Raw genomic sequence first — 19,105 nt, 5'->3', positions numbered from 1 at the left:
TTCATTATATCTCCCGATACACTCTCCACATGGTATTCCCATGAATATTGAATGCCTCGACGGCCTCGGGCACCCTCTCTGGGGGTTTTCCCCGCCTTCCAAGCCGACACTCTTCTTCTTGGCACCGACATACCTTTTTTCCGCCCTTGCACTGATCGCTCAAGTTATCATTTAATTGAGTATCTTTTCACATTGAATTAATCATACGAGTCTTTGGCTTTAATTCAATTGAACCACCCACATCCCTTCGGCCCAAGAGAGATGTATCGCCCCCCAACTCGATGGACCATTTCTCTTGCCCACATGGCCAATGAGAGTAGATTGGAAGATTCACTGGGGAGACAGCTTTCATTTCCAACTTCTAAGGCACTTTCCCCTTGCCTGACTAGAAAAGGGCTTACAAGACATTTATTATAATTTTCCTTGGACCGTCAAGTCCTAAAGTTTGATGATATCTACAGTAGAAAATAATTTAATAGATCACGAAACGTCTCGTTATTAAGCCTCAGTACCTTGACTTGAAATGTATTCTAAGAAATTATACTATGTTTTTCTCCCGCCAATTTGAAAAATCATTTTCCCTGAATGGAAAAATCGTAGCGACAGATTTGGTAGAAATCTTTAAGCATTTTCTATAATTTTAATTTAAAGTCCACCTGAGAATCTGTTGTTCGTTAGTTACAAATTATTCAATAGATGAAATTGGTGAAAAAGGAATTTTCTGCACCATTTAAAATTTAATACAAAATGATATTGCATTATTTCCCGGGCTCATTTGCAACACTCGAAATGGCGCAAGGGTGGAAAATTAATTCGTAAAGTGTGGGTGAAACGCAGACATCGTTCGGGTCTCAATCAGTTTTCGGTGGAAATTATCAAATTACTCTAATTGAAAATGTTGTAGTGTGTTCACCTATAATAATTGATTTTAGTACCCATGCCAGTGACATACATAACATTGCATGGCGGAAAAACACAAATGGTCAGACTAATGTGGTCATTTGGCAGCTCCTCCCACTCCCGCAGGTTAAATTTGTGTAAATGTATTTTCGTTATAATTTTATGATTTTGCCTTGTGTATTTTGCCCAATTTTAATGCATTAATTTGATTTCAATCACATTCGCCAATGTCTCATTTATTTTGATAAAATTTTAATAATCCACCCCCGCCCTTGCGGAATCTCTCCCTCTGCAATGATTCACACGAAGCGGAGATGGAGTGTATTGAATATAGTTCATCCTTTATTTATCCAGGGCGTCTCACACTTACCAGGATGAGGAAAAGGCGCATTATATGGAATGCTTTAGTTTGAGCGGCGGAACTCCACAATAGATATTCACTTACACAAATTGAATTTCATTGTTGACCTGTCTGTTTATAATGTACATAGAGACAAACCCCCATTTTTCCCTCAAACATCCACTCCCGTGTGCACAATCAATGCCTTTGGGAAGTGCTTCAAGTGAAAAACTGCTCAGTACAGGAGGTAAACAGGAGATAATAAAAGAGTGCTACACTGGGACAAAACTCCCTCCCTCACTCTCTCTTTCTCCCCCTCTCTCTCTATCAGAGTATGGGTTTTACAGAAATTGATTTTCTTTCATTAGGCAACACTCTCTTCTAAATATCAAATCGAAAATTATGTTGGTAAACTTTCTCAACATGATAATTTTCCCTTTCCATTACAATTATTCGCAATTTCTCCCCCAGAAACGCCCCACCAGAACGAGAGATGGCGAATGGATTAAAAATAATCTTCAGTGTTGGCACGAAATTGGTGGTTTTGCAGTGAGGGTGTGTTTCCCATTGAAGCATTCTCAGCATTTATCACGATCGCTTTTCAATTAAATTTTTTATTGGACCCTTTTTCGCCCATGGAACTTTATTGTGCTCTGCACCATGCGATAATCGGCTGAATTATTGTTCCCCATTTGTCTTTCGGCATATAATAATTTCACATAAAAGCTCGCCTCTCTCACCCTCCGGAAAATTGCTATGTTAGTTCACGTAACTCATATAAAGCGTCTCCACGCTTTTTTCTGCGATGGATTCCCCATCTCCGTTCAGGAGAGTGAGAGAAAGACTTGTCGGTTTTACGAGCCACCCTCTTTGGAAATGGATAGTGGTCGGTCAGAATGGCGTATAAGCTTTTTGTGCTTTCACTTGAAGCGCCCTTTTTTCCCGTCGATCCACTCGTGTCGCATTCAGAGATCCTTTCGTCATACTTTTTCACCAGGCGCGCCTCAGAAGCATCTTCAGCAAAAGACTCAAATACAGCCCCGAAGACAGGAATATTATACCCAAAGGATTTACTAAGTGCATCGCATTGTATTCACCAGACTCTCCGCTGCTGAAGATGTTAAAGTGGAAAGGACAAAGGGGCGGCTCATGACATTTTTCACGATTCGTATCAATTATAAATCGACGTGCAACTGAAATTTCAAAAATGTCACATATTTGCATGAGTCAGAATGGCGCAAAAACTGAAGAACAGACTGGGAAGCAATCGATACGATCGGTAGAAAAATTGATTTGAGAATGTCTAGGTTTGAGAAGTGAATAATTCATGGCAATCAATCTATTTCGTCACGGCAATTGCATTAGTGAGTCGCCCCTCGTGGTCGAACCTCTTGACGAGCATTTTCCGTGGAAAAGAAGTCGATGGGGGTTGAATTGGTGGCTCTCTGTGTTGGAGGGATTCAGATGGACTTTGGGTGGTGTGGAATTTTGTGTGGCGCGTTCAACGTATCCATGGTGAGTCTTTGGCTTCTTTTTGTTCCCACCACCCCGCACCAGAATTGTCGATTCTGTTTGCAATTCACTCTCCTCGGTATGGTACAAGTGGTGGTGGCTTCTTTTGTAGGGACAAAAGGGATTTTTCAATCTGTTGGATATGATGCTTCTGCCAGTGATCAAAATTTATAGTCACTTTTATTCACATTTTGATTTGACTCGAGTGTCTGTTTCGCTTAAATCCCATGGGGGAAGGAGGATGAGGTTCTTTTTTGCCAAAGAAGAGAGAGTGCACAATTTGTTGTTGGCATATGTGAAGACAGAGTGGTTTGCAGGAGGGACAAAAACCCATCCTCTTGAGGATCGATTCGGTCGCTTCGGGAAATATCAATAGATGGTAAAGGAGTGGAGAGGAGAGTTCATTGTCCAAAAAACATCCATTCCCTTATCGACTATTCAAATTGACTCCCTTTTTTATCATCACTCGGCCAAAGTCTCTCTCTATCCTCTAATTTATTCTTATCACGAGAGGACCAGTCAAGAGTGCCCGTTGATGAAAATCTGTCGGCGCGTCCTTAACTCTGCAAGGGAAACAGTTTCACATTAAATATTACCAGTGAGTCACACATTTCATGGCGATGATAGGCCCAATATGCTCCACATTCGCCCGAATTGAGCTATAAATATCAATAGCAAGCAGCACTGTAATTATAGTTTCCGTGGTTCAACTCCATTTAGGTAATTAGTTCCCTTTAATAATACAAAAGTCTCTCAATGGGATTCCCAGGACACCCCCTCATTTCATCGCTCCACTCTCGCATTCAATTATCTCGTCCTCGTGCTCACCTGGAGCATCCTTTTCATCTCACGCACAAATGAAAGTCATTCGGCCGAAATTTGGCCTTTTTGTCTTTTCAAATGTTCCCGCGCTCGACAGACTGTGGCAATTGATGTGCAGAAACATCTCAGGTATTAGGGTACCGAGTACAAATTAATCTCATCTGTTGAGACGCAGCATTTAAATGGAATCCATTTGGAAATGCGTGGTGCGTCAGCCGGAGTGTGAGCAAATAAATCCCATGTGTGGCGGTTGCATTTGTAAAATGGTTTCATCAAAATCATTTTCCCCGGGAAAAACACCCCACTATAAACCCATTTGGTGCCATCATCGTCCACGCGGACACATAAAATATGCATGAGAATTTCCCTCTTTTTTCGAGGGTTGGCCGAGCGACAACTCATTTTACCTCCGACAAGAGGAGAAACCCATTTGCCACCCCCTGAAAAGCCAGGCCCCAAAAATGTATATTGCCTGCAATTTACTGTAATTAAGTGTGGCGTTCTTCCGTTATCAATAAATTGATTTTTCCACATGCGCCACTTTGATAAATGACTTGACTGACTGATGGAAAATTTCAACAAGTGTTGCATGATTTGATTCCATGTATTTTTTATTATGCCACCCCTTACAGCAGTCACTGCTACTGTGCAATTCATTTGGCGGAGAAGTTGATTGCATTCATGCATTACATCCGCATTTCTCATGAGCACACTTGCCTGTGAGTGCATAAATTTTACTAGCTCAGATATATTTTCTATTTATGCGTCAGAATTAACAACAAAGAGCAATTGGCGGCAGAAATGTAATATTAGATTGCTTGACAATTATTATTGAACCGCATCGCCAAGCAAAACATAGCAGAAGCGCAGTAAAAAGCAGCACGACCAGCACAGAGGACAAATAAAAGCAAAATCTTCAAATGAATAGACACAATGGAGACAGGGACATGCAAACTATACGAATGAATCAAGTCTTTCCTCAACACTTCGGTAGGGATTTTGTGGTGGCGCAATTCCGCAGCATCATCACCAAAATACTGCGTAATTCTCCCTCACATTTGGGGGTGTGAAGAGGGAAAACGTGTCAGTATAAAATCAAATTTAACTCACATCGTCCATAACTTTAATTTCCGCTCCGAGGAGCGAGTCCTTAAAGTGGACACCCGGAGGGCCTCCCTTTCGTCACCCTGTGGCCGAGGGTGTGATGGTCGGGGGTGGCTGAGATATTAGTGGTTTCAAATTGCTGGACAAAGTGACACGGTAATGGCCATAACCGGTGACATGGTCACAATATCTGGAAAGGCGCGTGATCACAAATACCTGGCCAGAAGGTGGTCGGGGACCGGGTTCTGACCACTAAACAACACATCACTCAGCTGGATGACATTATAGCGTGTTATCAGATTTTTTGCCGGTCCCTTTCAATCCCCACATCGGCTCCATCGGCAAATGGATGGGCATTGAGTGGAAAAATCCCCAATATTTTCGGGGGAGCTGCCATGAAAATGAATTAACGGCGGACAGAATATTCGATTTCGTGGTGATTTCATTACGGAGGGAGAGAGACAAGATGACCTACCTGAGGTCATCGGTCTCACCACACTGAAAACCATCACTGTCCCTATTTTATCCGACATTAGTCAGCTCGTACATAAATAACTAATACGCATTTCCCTCTTTGCAGATGAACCGTCCCATTCAAGTTAAACCAGCGGATAGTGAAAACCGCGGTGGTAAGTAAGACAATTTATTTCCTTTTCACCTCCTGCATTCAACACAGTAATGCTCTTAATTTTCCTTCCAACATCAACCCACCCACCCGATTTTTTGCCCGCGCGCGCTCTTTTGGCGGAACACAAAATAAAGTATCAAATTTACCGTCTTTCCGGGTAATTTGCTACAAAAAATATTACGCACTTTATGAAACAAAAACGAGGTGGATTCTCCGTGGGGGTGGCGCAAGACTCACGTTCGCCAGCAACGAGGCGGCAACTCTGGGTGGATTGTACCACATTTTATTGCTCCAGTCGAGGAACACAGGGAGAATTCCAAGAAGGAGTACGATAGACGGCGAGAAATACCCCTAACGTCGTGACAATGTCATTCCGAGGTCGTATTCGCAACGGAATTGCTATACATTCATAAGTGGGATAGTTTTTGGGAGGCTTCGGAACCCTAGATATTGACTAAATTCAAAATTTCGAAACATATATAACCTGTGTATGTGTTTATTCATTCAATCTCAACAATCTTAGGTGTGTTGTTTTTGTAAAGTTGTGAACATCGAAGTAATGTTTAAGACATTTGATATACTTTTCTTGCTTCTTGGGTATTTTTGTCAACTTTTCGACAATCTGTACAAACCCACGCGAAGTAACACGACCTCTCCCATCCACATTCCTCCCCATTCGCTCCCATCGCGCTTCTTTTTTCACCCCTTGACACCCTCTCTGAGATGTGATCTTGACTTGAGCCAGAGCGGCAAAAAGGCCACGGCGTCTCGTGTGTGAAGGTGAAACTTATTGCATTATATTCTTTCTCATTTCACCGATGTCACCGGCAAACTTGAAGATATGTACCTCGCCGGAGCTTCCACGTAAATGAGCTTTTCAGGGTGGCGGGTAGAAACTTTTAATTTTCCACTGAGAAATGTCCAAAATACGTGTCACCTGGTCGTTTCTTCGCAGCGCCCTTAAAGTGAAGATGCGTGGGTTTGGGTGAAAGTTTTTCTCTCTGGAAGGAATAGGGATTTCCACCCTCACCCCACAACTCGCGCCATACATCTCTCAGTGGGGTCATAAAGGTTGGTGAAATACTGGAGCTCTGGGGTAGTTTTTAAGCTCTCAATCCCATCCCTTTCGTTATCCATGCATCTCGTGCGGGGGAACATTTTAATTTGTGGACATTTTAGCACGAGACTTTTTAATTACGCACCCCCACAGCGATTCCACCTGACCTCTGACCTCCCTCAGAGCTGCCATTGAGGCTGTTCTGAGACGAATTTATCACCACTCCCCAAAACAGCCCTCTCAGCGTTGAGACACGTGTGTGGCCTAAAAATCTCCCGCCCAATTTCCATTATATCGTACCTGCGCGCCTTTCGGAGAACCCACAATTTCCCAGGTATTTTCCCTCTAATCTTCCCTCGGCGCAAAACGAGAAGAGCTTTGTAAGGTGAAGGCATCTTCGAGCGAGGATCAAAATTCACGCTCATTATTGAGGAGAATGGAAAAAGGAACGTGATTTTGAGAGAAATTGAGGCTTCTAATGTTGCTCGATTTCTATGTAGATAATTCAAAGAGCGCATGGAATAGTAAGAAAACCTATATTCCCTAGACATGCCCATTTGAAAGGTTTCGCTCTCATCAAACAAAATGTTTCTCTATTGAATTAGTATCTCACTCGTGGAAATTAAATTGAAATTTTCCCGGAAAGTTGGATGAAATTCCAGGCATTTGTCACATGGCGGAGGAGGGCTAGTGAAATTGACAGGAGAAGTGAAGGGTGCTATTAAATTTCGGGTGTGTGTATGTGATGGGAAGGGGTGGAAAAGTTTTATTTAATTAACTCGCCTTGAGATGCCAAAATAATTTTCTCCGCTTGAAATTAAACATGAAAATGTTGGTGTGCTAAATCAATTTTCATGTCTTGCACGATGGGTGATTTTTTACATGGCGCACAATTTGAAATATCACAGGGAAAGGCATTCATCCTCTAATCCCTCCTACACAGAGAGTCCTAAATGCCGAATTCGGCATCAAATGGGCTTCCAAGAGGGTGAGGAAGAACTGGAGACCCAGAATAATTTCACTTGCGCCTCTCAATCTTCATCTACATTAATATTGAGGGGTGGCGAATTAGGCCATCGTCGCTGTGAGATAAATTTACATGAAAATGTGTGTAATCAGTGTTTCCCAAAAAGTTCACTTCATTTGATTTCCTGCTAAATTTCTCTGTCATTTCTTATTTAAATCCACCCATTCCGACTGTGAAACTGTTGGGATCCTTCCTTTATGCCTTGTTCTCTTCTCACGCGCCGAAGATATATCGCTCAGGGGGTGGATAAGTGTTGAAATTGGAGAGTTTCAGAGTTGCAGTGTCGAATTTTAAATTGATAAATTATCGCTTAGAACTCTTTCTTTAGTAATCCGGTATACTTATTCATGCTATCGATAGTCCAACCTGTTCATAAGGAAAAACTTGCTGAGATATTGTCACAAACATGATAGCTAACCATTGAGCTAGCTAGTCACCTTTTGCTCATAATTCCTGCATCAGGACTAGCTCATAGTGGCCCCGCACTCTCCTATAGTGATTTTGCACACCATTTTGCCACTTTTCCACCCCCTATTGCGTGATTTTTGCCTCCTGAGGCACAGTCATGGCTGAAAATGAGGACACGGGCGCTTTCTTGTGGCCTGGAATCGGGAATGGTGGGAAAACACGGGCATAAAGACATGGAAATTTTATTTTTGATTCCTTTTCAATCTCTCCCAAAATTGAATTTTTCTCCACCAATATCGCCATTCCGCCCTCGGTATGTCGTCGTCACCCAAGAAAAGTTGAAGAAACTTTGATAAAGTATTGAAATACGGATTTAATTCGCGACCCCATCATCTTGTTCAGCAGAATACCAAACATACATATATGTATATAGATTTTTACCATCTCCCACCGGAGGGTGAGTTTCTGTCAGATGGAAAGCAGGCGACAGGAATTCACTATGTGATATTGGGTGCGTCTATTTATGTACTCTGAGAGATGTAAATACTACGGCATTCACAATGTGCTATATATTCGGGTTGAAAAAGGAGACGCGCTTGCGAGGGTGGCGGTGTGAGAGGGGCTGAAGGGTTGCTAAATTAAAGTCAAATACAGAGATAGGAGCGGGCTCCGTTCTCCTTTTTTCCATGGTTTTGCCAACCCTCAGATACACAAACAAGACATGCAGAGGGTGGCGCAAATCTGCCGATCCGGAGGGTTGGATATCTGTCGTTCACCTCAGCAGAGGTCATTCATTTTATTTCGTCACTGTATAATTACGATGGAAAGGTTCTCTCTCTTGAATCAATTTCATCTCGCAGCCTCCGGCGAGAAATCATCAAAAGGAAGATTTAAATTTTTTTTACGGCCTCCATCGAAAACTGGCAACTTTTTCCTTCCCTTCGAAAGAAAAAAAAAGACCTCCTTTTCGGTATAGAGAGAAAAATTCTTCATGCGTTTTTCATTCTTTCTTCCTTTCGGCAAACGCACGATGGGAAAATTTCACCCTCGGAATTATTTTACACACAGAGAGAACTTGAGGAGAAGAAGAAGAGAAAATTTAATAAACGACGAAAAATATTCGGTGGAACCACTGAGAAAAGGGGGAGATGAAAAACGTACAACTTTCCGAGAAGCCATCAAATTTACTCAATCGATCGATACTTTATCTCGTATGTTTGTCCTGAAAACTCACCTTCAATTAAGCACTTCATTTTGATATTGAGCAAACCAGAATATTCACGAGGGGAAGGCAAGACTTTAAAGATGTGTAGTGAAGGGAAGTTGATTGAGAAAATTAACATGCAGCATCCAGTGCTCAGGAACTGACCTGAAAACGCGCTTTTCTTCCCACTATTCGCAAGAGCCACCCTCAAAAAATAGACCATCTAATAGAAGCAGTAACGAGTTTATTGACCCGTGACGCACGCCTGTCAGGGGGCCTCCATCACTGTCTCAGGCATCCAATTAGGGGGCAATTTCGATTGCGCACGATTGAGTGCGTTCAGTGAATGCGTAAGCTCGGGCGAAAAGCTGCCGTCAGTCACAGCGGAGGGCTTTTCGGAATTTAAAATGAGCCCTGCGACCCACTTCTGAAGGATGGGAGCCACCCCTGAATAAATTGCCTGGGAGCTCTCAATGGGCCCCCTTGGAGGGGCGGAAAAAAGGAGTGAAAACTAAAGCGCCACGCATGGGAGAGACATAAACATGAAGTGGGATTTCACTAAAACGCTTCCTAACTCCCTTCAATTGAGTCTCACTACGTGTGGCCCGGGCGTAATTTACTAGGTCGGGGATACACACTTCATAAACGTGATTTTCCGGCGGGCGAGATATGAAAACTTGGCCTTAATGGGGTGTCTTTTTCAAACCATGGGGACATGCACGAATTTTTGCACCCATTATACATTATTTTTATCGTCCCAAAGCCCAGACCGAGCGGAATCTTTTTGGGCGCTCACGATGAATAAATTGGTCGTGGCATTTCCGCTTTCGACAGCGGAAAAAAGTCATAAATTACCGGGTGAGTGGTACTCTTAAGCACTCATTATTGTTGTGTAATGATCACGACGAGCTCTTTTTCTGGCCACACCGGGAAAAGTGTGAAAATTGCCGGAACATCTGAGCAATGGACGCTCAAATTCATCCACTTTTGCACTAATGATGAACGACCGAGACGGGCGAGAGCTCACACTCTGACCCAAATATCTCGAGAGGCGAAGGACCATGGCGAGAAAGGCAGAAAAAAGTGGCAAAGAATGTGAAAATGTGCCTGCAAGAAAAATATAAGCAAGATTGGAGTGAAAAAAACAGGCTGAAGTGAAGAGAAAAAACGCCATCGAAGCAAATTTCTTCTTTCTTCTGCTGTTCGTCGAGCCTTGTTCCACACGACCGAGGGGTGAACGGCGCGAGAGACACGCAACTGAAAATTGCGCGCACTGCGCATTGAGATGTTCAAGAGACTGTCAGAGCTCAGAGAGTCCTCACTTTTTATTTCTAATTACGAAAGTTAGACAAAGTATAATTTCACGTATAGATATGAAATATTCAGCAAAAGCCCTTAAATTGAATCATAATAACTTTCCTATAACTTTTCTTTCAAAAGGACACATCAATAATTCACCATAAATTATGTATATATCTGTCGTCTGTAAAAAATGTGAGAGTCACAGTGTGGTGATTGCGCCATACGTTAATGACTTGAAAAATAGATGAAATGTCAAGGCTCTGTTGTGTTGTAAATCAGTGCGATCAGTGGAAATTTCGATAAATGTGATTAGAAGACACGTTATTCACCCCTTGGACATTTCACCCTCAGGCAGTTTCCCTCTTCTTTGGCACATTTTTGCCATGGAATTTTCTTTCTAACGCGTTTGCGTATTATCTGGCAGTGGAATCAACGATTTCGAGGGTTGGAAGTGTGCTGGCGGAGTTCGATGGATCTGCACAACTATAAATAGTTTCCACCTCATATTCTTCTCCCACGAATTGTGTGTCGTTTATTGTAATTCAAGACGCAATCTCGGGGATTGGAAGCGGAGGCGAAGAATGGCGTTGTGGCCAAAATGGCAGGGAAATCGCTCTCTTGAGGAAGTGAGATAAGCTCGAAACATATCGCATGCGTCTTCCACATGTCGTTGGGCAAGTGTCGCAATTAATTCGCTGTGCGTCTTTTAATTTGCGAGAAGATCCGTCACTAATTCATCATCTTTACCATCATCTTTTGGGCGGCAACACAGTGCTGACTTGGAGAGTTTTTGCGCCCTCGGGCTCGCAACACTCGGCCAAATACATTTATCATAGGTCGTGACGAGGGGGTCAACGACTCATTCGAAGAGACAGTGCAGCGAACAAGAGGGTGGCGACAATGGGATGCAGTGTGGATGAATGTTTGCTGCAGATATCACTCGATAGACATGGCACGCCACCCCTTCGCCTTTTCGAAACTATTAATCTATGTAGCCATTGACATGGACTTCCACACCAAATATGCCAACACCATCATTATATGACACTTCCTCCAGAGTCATCGCTTTTCTACTCGCTGCAGACCCACTTGTTTTCCTCACTGTGCTCTCGATGGTGTCCTCAAACTGCTGCATCACTTTCATTTACTCGCTCTGCAGCTGCATTTTTATGCACTGTAAAGTTCGCTCATGCCACAAATTTAATTCTGAAAGTCGCTCTAGCTACGCCCCTGCGTCGAAAACAGTGGATATTTTCCTGAAAATTAAACATTCTCTCTAATTTTCCTAGTTCAATTCAATTATCAAAGTGTGCAGAACGTACAAAATGCAATTATTTATTCAATCTGTTGCATTTTAATTGAAATGCTGATATTCAATTTTCTGCAATTGGTTCCAATTAACCGAAAAACCACTCGTATTAGGAATTCTATGTTGAGAGAGATTTTTTTTTCTGAACCCAAATTCATGGTGAAATTGACTCTAATTGACACTTGTTCCACTTTCTGACTTCTTCCCGAAATCTCAAAGAATCTTGACATACAGTCGAGATTTGGGGACAGACAACAATCAAGGCGTCTTATCAATTATTTACTCGTGTGGTTCTTCTATGAATTTTTCATTGCCATCTTGGAAGCTTCGCGTGATTTCTTGGAATTCTGTAACTTTTTCACCCCTTTGGCAAAGTTGCCTAGGAGGCCACGAAGCAATTTTAAAATTTTTTCCCCATTCCGTGGATCGATTTCGGACTTTAAGTCAGGTAAACATGCAAAATAGCGAAAGATTTCTCATCATAAATTGAGCAAAGTTTTCCAATTCAACTGCCAAGACGAAGGACCAAATGTGGTGTCAACTATATAAAATAATAGAGTCTGAAGCTGAAGCTTAAAAAGTCATATTCCCTCGTGTTACGCAATCAGACACAAACACCCTGCCTTTGGGGATGCTGCGGAGGGCGAGAGAGAGAGAGAGAGGGGAGGGATATTTATAGGGCATGTGGAAGCCATGCGAATTTAGGGTCGTTGCTGAAAGACAAAACGACTGACAACAAATCGATTTTACCCCACCATCAGAGGGAATGATGCTGAGGTGGAGCGCCCCTCTTTTCAGCCTCTCACGCGGGGGAGACTTGACAAATAACAAACTCAGCAAAAGAGTTCTCAATCGCGTGGTTAAAAGTAAATAACACGAAAAACCTTATTTTGCAAACTTTCAGTATCTTGAGAAAGATGAAAAGTGTGTTTGCTTTTGTTCAGATTAATCGATAAAAGTATTCAGCATGGAAAATGTAGGCGAAATATGTTCAGAAATTTAAGACGTATTTTGAGAACAGATCAATTTCTTTTTCAGACTAATGAAGGAAAATTGACATGTCTGAATTCCCTCAATTCTGCCACAATTCGTACTTAAGCCAAGTCACAAAATCTATCGGAAAAAATCAAGAATTTACATCTCGAAATACTTTTCTGATTAGTGTCTCGGATACTTTTCAAAAAAAAAGAACACGGTAAAAAACAGGCCACTAAACTTGCCAGAACATTGAAAATCTCAGAATTGACGCCAATGACACTCTTCATGGAGTTTGTCGGCCTGTGCGAAGATTTGAGCCCAGACTAAATGGGACGAGTGACTGAATGGCTTGTGGAGAGTATTGGAGTTGAAACATCTTCTGCTCGTTTCTGTCGAGACTCAAGTTGTTTGCAAACAAAGGCAAAATGTTCCTCCACTGTTTGGGTTTTATCAAATGCACGAGAAATTGTCGAGCACTTCCAGAGCTCGTCCCAGGAGAAGGACGCAGAGTGTGAGTCAATGAGGTGGGAATTACTGTTTGAGGACAATTTTCCCGGTATGGAGGGACAGAGCACAATAGTATCTTTAATCCTTCTTCTGGAGCTTTAAGTCCTCCTTTGTTGAGCGAAGTGGAATTTCGGGGAATTTTTGTCACTAAAAACTTCTCCATCCACTATCAATTACCGTGGAATTTTGTGCTGCTCGAGAGACTCCGTGGAAAGCGATATAATTAGAAAAGTAATTATTTTGATAATGTATATGAAGAAGAAGGACCAGCGAGAAAGAGAGCAAAATTTTCGGCAAGAAAAGTTGCACGACGAAAGCAAAGTTGGTGAAAAGGAAAACTTTTCGGAATAAGACTTTTCAAATGACTCTTGACATTGTTGCACTATTTGTTAAATTAGGACTTGAGCATGTCTCCGCTGTATTTCATCTTGCCAGCACTCAGACAAAGACGGTGAGAATTTCTGCCTGTAAGAGGATTTCTCACAAGTGTCGGGTTTATTTCCAATGCATTTTCCACTTGACTTCTTTGGGAGTGTCAATTTTTAGCTGGCAGAAACTTGTGCAGGCAAGACCTTGAACAGAAAAGGTCATGACATAGTAAAGTATCATCCACTCTTCAAAAACAGTATCTGGCAGAAGCCGCTATAAAAGCTCTCGCGATCTCTGCGATTTATGGCCTTTCTCACTCAATTAATTTAATACAGTGCGGCACACATTTTGATGGTGTGCGAAAACGGATGATTGGAGGGAAAAAAGCGACACAGAAGCACAAAATATCCACATAAGTGCAGAAGCCGTAAAAGCACATCATTGCGAATGTGACTGGTGATATCATAAAGTCAAAGATGCTAACCTGTGGATAGCAGTGCAATCTCCCCAGTCCCCAAAGTCCTCTTCTGGGGGCAATAAAAGGCGCAAAAAGGGACGATGTGGTGGAAAAGGAGGAAAAAGAGGCAGTCGACAATGAGTCGCAATTTCATGAATTTTTGATGGGTATTGTGTTAAGGAAACATCAGCTGTGATTCAATTTCCCTTGCAAATGGACTCAGGGGTGAATTTTACCACCTCATCCACTGCCATTATTGCCCTCATGCATAATTGCAGCGCTCCCATTGCAATTCACGACGGTTCGGGGAGCTTTTTTGCCTTTGTCTGTTCGACTCGGCTCTAGAACGAAGGTTTGGCTTAATGAAGTGCACCCTTCGGAGACAACTTAATCTACCATCCTATATAGTGTGCAAATAGCCAGAGAATTGATGATCAACAATAGACAAAAGGATTCATTTTACTGCCTGATGGTGACATTTGAGATATTGCTATTATAATTCAAAGACAGAGGAGTTCATTTACCGCCTGAAGAAAGATTTAGGATTACAAGGAGAAAAAGTCCCTGCAATTTCCCTGCGCGCCACTCAAGTTGAGGGAACCCACAATCAATAAATAAGCAACAGAGTGAAAAGTCTCAACAATATGTTAAATGCGCAAATTGGTGAGGGTTCGAGCTGTTGCGGAAAAATCCTCATGTGCACGGCACACGTGCATCCAACAGTCTTGATTATTGGAAGGGGCGACACACAGAGCTCAGATTCCCTTGTACTACGCATGGGGTTGTGCACAAAAATGGCATGTGAAAGGCTAACAACCTCCCGAAGGGTTGTGCACGATGTGGGGTTGAAAAGAAAATTGAGGGTGTTAACCAGATGTTTTCTATTCCTACGACTTGCCGGCAAAGTGCTTGGACTGGAATTAAAAAGAGTCCTTTTCTGCGAGTAAGATTGTGTCAGGAAAAATCAATATGTGTCTCGACTGTAGCCTATAGACAAATAGTTCAATATTTAATACACACATACGTGCGGCATTGGAAAATTTCGCATTGATTTTCATCGGTAGATCGAATAAAAGGTTCACATTGTATGATGCAATTTGCGGTTAATCTTTCGTACCAGAAGAGGTATGCTAACTTTGCATGTCTTCCCTGCATTTTATTCATGATTGTAGATCAATTATATTACTTACCAATACAATGTTTCTAGCCCTTCACACAAGGGAAGACATCGAAGATGAGCTGAGCAGAGCATGTGATTATCTCATAAACCTCTGTAAAATATTGATTATAAATTTTTCCTGACTCCCAGCAACACACATACACACAATTGCATTACAAATTAGTCAATGTAATGCCCGTGGACTGTTGCACAACATTCAGCTTACGGGATTGCATGTGCTGAATACGAGTTACACAACATTGCATGCATTTTGGGTGAAAATATATCGAAAATTATCATTTAGAGAGCGGTTGAATTTTGATCAATAATTTCCATTGTTAATTATTGTGCAAGCCATGGATTTCTGTGGATGTGCAACATGATTTTTCGACTAAGATCGATGACATTCGCCCATTGAATTACATTTGTTCAACACTGAATGCTTGTGTGTGGGTGGAAAATCCAATGAGGCGCTTCACCCTCCCGCGTATGCATTGATAAGCACTTCACCAAATTTTAATTAATGCTCTATCCGCTTTTTATTCATTCACACAGAGAGCAATTCAGGGCCTCTCACATGTAATCATTATGTTGGCGCGGTCATTTAATTTATTTCATTTCAATTTTAAATTTCAAACAATACAAATTCAATTTGAACACACGCACTCATAAATGCAAGCTCCACTCCATGAATTTGCATCAATCTCTTTCACTGGGATTCACTCTACCAATGTTTGTTGATTTTTCATCCATGTTGGCCAGTTCTTTTTTCACCACTCAGCAATTCGCGTTCAAATTGTATTAAAATTCCTTCTACTCTTTCATTTGTTCATCTCATGATTTCATTTGAATGCCCACGAATTTGGGGGATTAATCAGTATTTATTGGCGTGCATTTTTGACCCCTTCGACAGAAGGCCAGGGCGCCCCATGGCTGACCCTTTCCACCCCAGCAGAGAAGGAGAGCGACAGGACAGAAGGGTGAAATGAAAACAAAGAAATTAAAGGTCAAAGATTTCAAATGACGTGACCACTGGTAATTTATCATTTCGGCGGTTGCTCGAGGGAGGGGGCAAATGGGAATGATTAAAAAAGGGTTTGAACCTTTATCTCTCCACTCCCTCCCCGGTGACCCCGTTTCAGAGAAAGTCGCCTGACCGTCTATCGCTGGACAGTTGGCTGAGCCATCCTGAGTCATTATCATAGTCTGCAGGGACATTCACATCCATAAGTAACCAAAGTTGGCGTAGACTTCCTTAAGGAAACTCATTTCCACTCCGAAAATTACCCTAATCTGCTCCCATGTTCTACACTACTTGAGGAAAATCCCCAATAATGCTGTAATATTGAAGAATTCTCAACTTACCTTTAATATTGGAAGACAGACAAATTATAATAAATATATTGTGGGAAAATATTAGAAAATAAGAAGTGACAGTTGAGGACTGACAATAAATTATTTAGTGTCATAACGTATTCGTGACTGTGGCTTGCTTGGTGAGGAAGGGTATCGACCAGAGGAATAAATTTTTATAATATTAGATAAATTTCTGTGCGGTCTCCCCACATCCCTATTTTTCCTTCCTTTTTTGTAATATTTATTGCACATTTCACATCCCTCAGCATTATGCTTGCGGGACGCCCTCGGCGCGCGGTGTCACATGAACAACGGATACCATAATGTCCCATGTGAGCTTTAATGTAAAAGCTGCACACAAAAGACTGTTAAAAGCTCCGATCGCGTTTATGTGCCTCCATCACAAGGACATATTACATCCAAATTTATTATTTCTCCGCCATCATCATCTTTGCACCCCAACGGCGGCCCCACCACGCCATTTCCTTAAGATGAATGTCATGTCACTCCATACGGAGTCGTTACCACGTACACAATATGAAAAATATACCGTAGGGGGTTCAGAAACTCCCCCATTAATTTTTTTTGCTCTCCGTTCTATACATCTTTCCCACCGCCTCCCCAAAACGCCCTTTATTTCACTTCTGCGGCTCACAGAGTTGCTCTGTAATTTCACTAAGAAGATCAGGTGAGATTTTCAATTGCGAAACTACACGTACGTAAACCGAAAATTCCGCGCCTCTAGGCGAAATTAATTAATAGGCACCGACAGTGTTTTTTGCTCAGCCATGAAAATCATGAGTAAAAAAGACGGTATAAAACTTCACGTGTCGAGAAATTAATTATTGAAGAAAAAAGTGTTCGGTTGGGTTTTTAATTAATCAAGCAAGTACTTTTATGCGTGTACTTTACATCTGCAATGGTGGAACGCTAATGGGGTTTACTGATGGCAGAAGAAATTGCTTGCAATTTTCCTTTATTGCGATTGTTCCCCGCGCGATGTTGCGGGCTTGAAATGAGACCAAAGCAATCACTTAATTAATAACCCTAAAACACACCCTCATGAAAAACCAATTAAATATTTTATTATTTAGTTGGGTCATTTGATGGCCTAGAGCACTGTCGTGATGGTTGAAATGGCAATGAAGATGGCCTGTTTTCAATTGATGATGGATTTGAGGAAGAGCATTTCAACAGCAACATTCTCAAAGAATTTATTAATTAATCCACTCCTGTTTTCTCTCTTCTCTTTCTAGGTAAGTTGATATCAACATTCATCACTTGCTGTACAGATAATGTTGTTTGCCGGTGTCCTTTATTTTTGGGGTAAATATTCTAAAAACAAGTCCCAGAGAGCTTTTAATGTAGACATTTCCAAATTCTATGCAAATACTTCTGTTCCACCCCACAGTTTTATCACCTCCAGAGGCATTTTTATACTATCATTTACAATCCCTTTTTTTCTTCTGCATAAATGTTTTATCATTTTATGGTAAGGAAATATGAATGACATGAGATAGCCTCTGGCCAGAGGAGAGCAAAATTCCAGGGATGATTTCACGTATTGATTAGGAATTTTAGGGGGCTGATAGGCCTGCCCAAAAAAAGCAACGAGGGAGTAATAAAAGGAAGTTTACTCTCCCTCAGCTTCTTCCTTACCCACGGCAGAGTGTTTGGAGGCGAAGGAGAGAGCATTTAAATCCCCAGTGGATGTTATAATACTTAGGCGAGATCCAGTGGGGCGGGAGATGGAATAAAAAAGGGGTCTGAGGGAGGAGAGTAAAAAGCTTCAGTGTACTTAATTATTTATTCACGACTCGAGATTCCCTCACATTCTTCCGAACAAGCTTCATGAATAGGGCATCGCCTAAACTTCACCACCCACTCCTTCCCTTCGACATTTGTGTACAGAGTGTTTGTGCTCAGGCAAGGTGAAAAGGCCAAGGAGATAGCATCAAATTAAAAAGCATAATGAAATGTGATTTTCAACTCTCCCAACATTCACAAGTCAATTCAATCAATTCAAACGAGGCCAAAAAGCAAGAAAAAGAAACGACAGAGTGAGAAGGAGAAAGATAGGGAAATTGCAAGAGGAAATAATAGAGTTGACTTTTTAATTTGTGATATTAACTTGAAATGTAAATCACTGAATTGTAGGATTCCATTTAATTGCCACATGCCAGAAGCAAGTCAGGAAATGAGCTCAAAGCCCAGCTGACCAGGAGTTTTTCACGCGGAACGCGCAGTACAGTTGAACACACGGAAATATGGCGTTAGAAAATCTTATAACGTTGATGACAATCTTCAGAACAAATTCAAAGTATGGTGGAATATATTTCGCACTCTGCCACTGTACAATGAATCCTTCTAGGAAAATCACTCACTTAAAGGCCATTCGCCGGTCAACCGCGGTCTGAAACAATTGTGAAAACTACTTTTTACCTCTGGTCAGCGTATTTCCTTTCCGCCCCCATCCATTTATGACCATGCCAGCAATTTACAGGCGGAGAAAAATGGCAAAGTGCACACACAATGCGAGGAATACGAGCGGGGCGGAGTGACGGTGATGGGTTGGAAAAGGGCAGACCCAAGAAGTGCAATATATAATAGGACATTGCAAACATTATGCAAGTTTATTTATGACCCTCGCACACTCCAGGTTGGCA

General features: G+C 41.8%; 1 protein-coding gene across 6 annotated transcripts in view; it reads left to right on the top strand.

Moving 5' to 3' along the window:
* The window catches only part of LOC132260477 (CUGBP Elav-like family member 4), a 298,183-nt gene that overhangs the window by 215,239 nt on the left and 63,839 nt on the right, over window positions 1–19,105 (top strand). For all 6 annotated transcript variants that reach the window (XM_059758611.1, XM_059758609.1, XM_059758610.1 and 3 more), the window contains one exon: window positions 5,259–5,307. In XM_059758611.1, the coding sequence (XP_059614594.1) occupies window positions 5,259–5,307 (49 nt within the window). The remainder of the gene's footprint in view (window positions 1–5,258; window positions 5,308–19,105) is intronic.

The sequence above is a fragment of the Phlebotomus argentipes genome, unplaced genomic scaffold (genome assembly GCF_947086385.1).
Source record: "Phlebotomus argentipes unplaced genomic scaffold, Phlebotomus argentipes genome assembly scaffold_18, whole genome shotgun sequence".
Lineage (NCBI taxonomy): Eukaryota > Metazoa > Arthropoda > Insecta > Diptera > Psychodidae > Phlebotomus > Phlebotomus argentipes.
The sequence above is the reverse complement of the archived record's forward strand: the minus strand, read 5'-3'. Positions and strand labels throughout refer to the sequence as shown.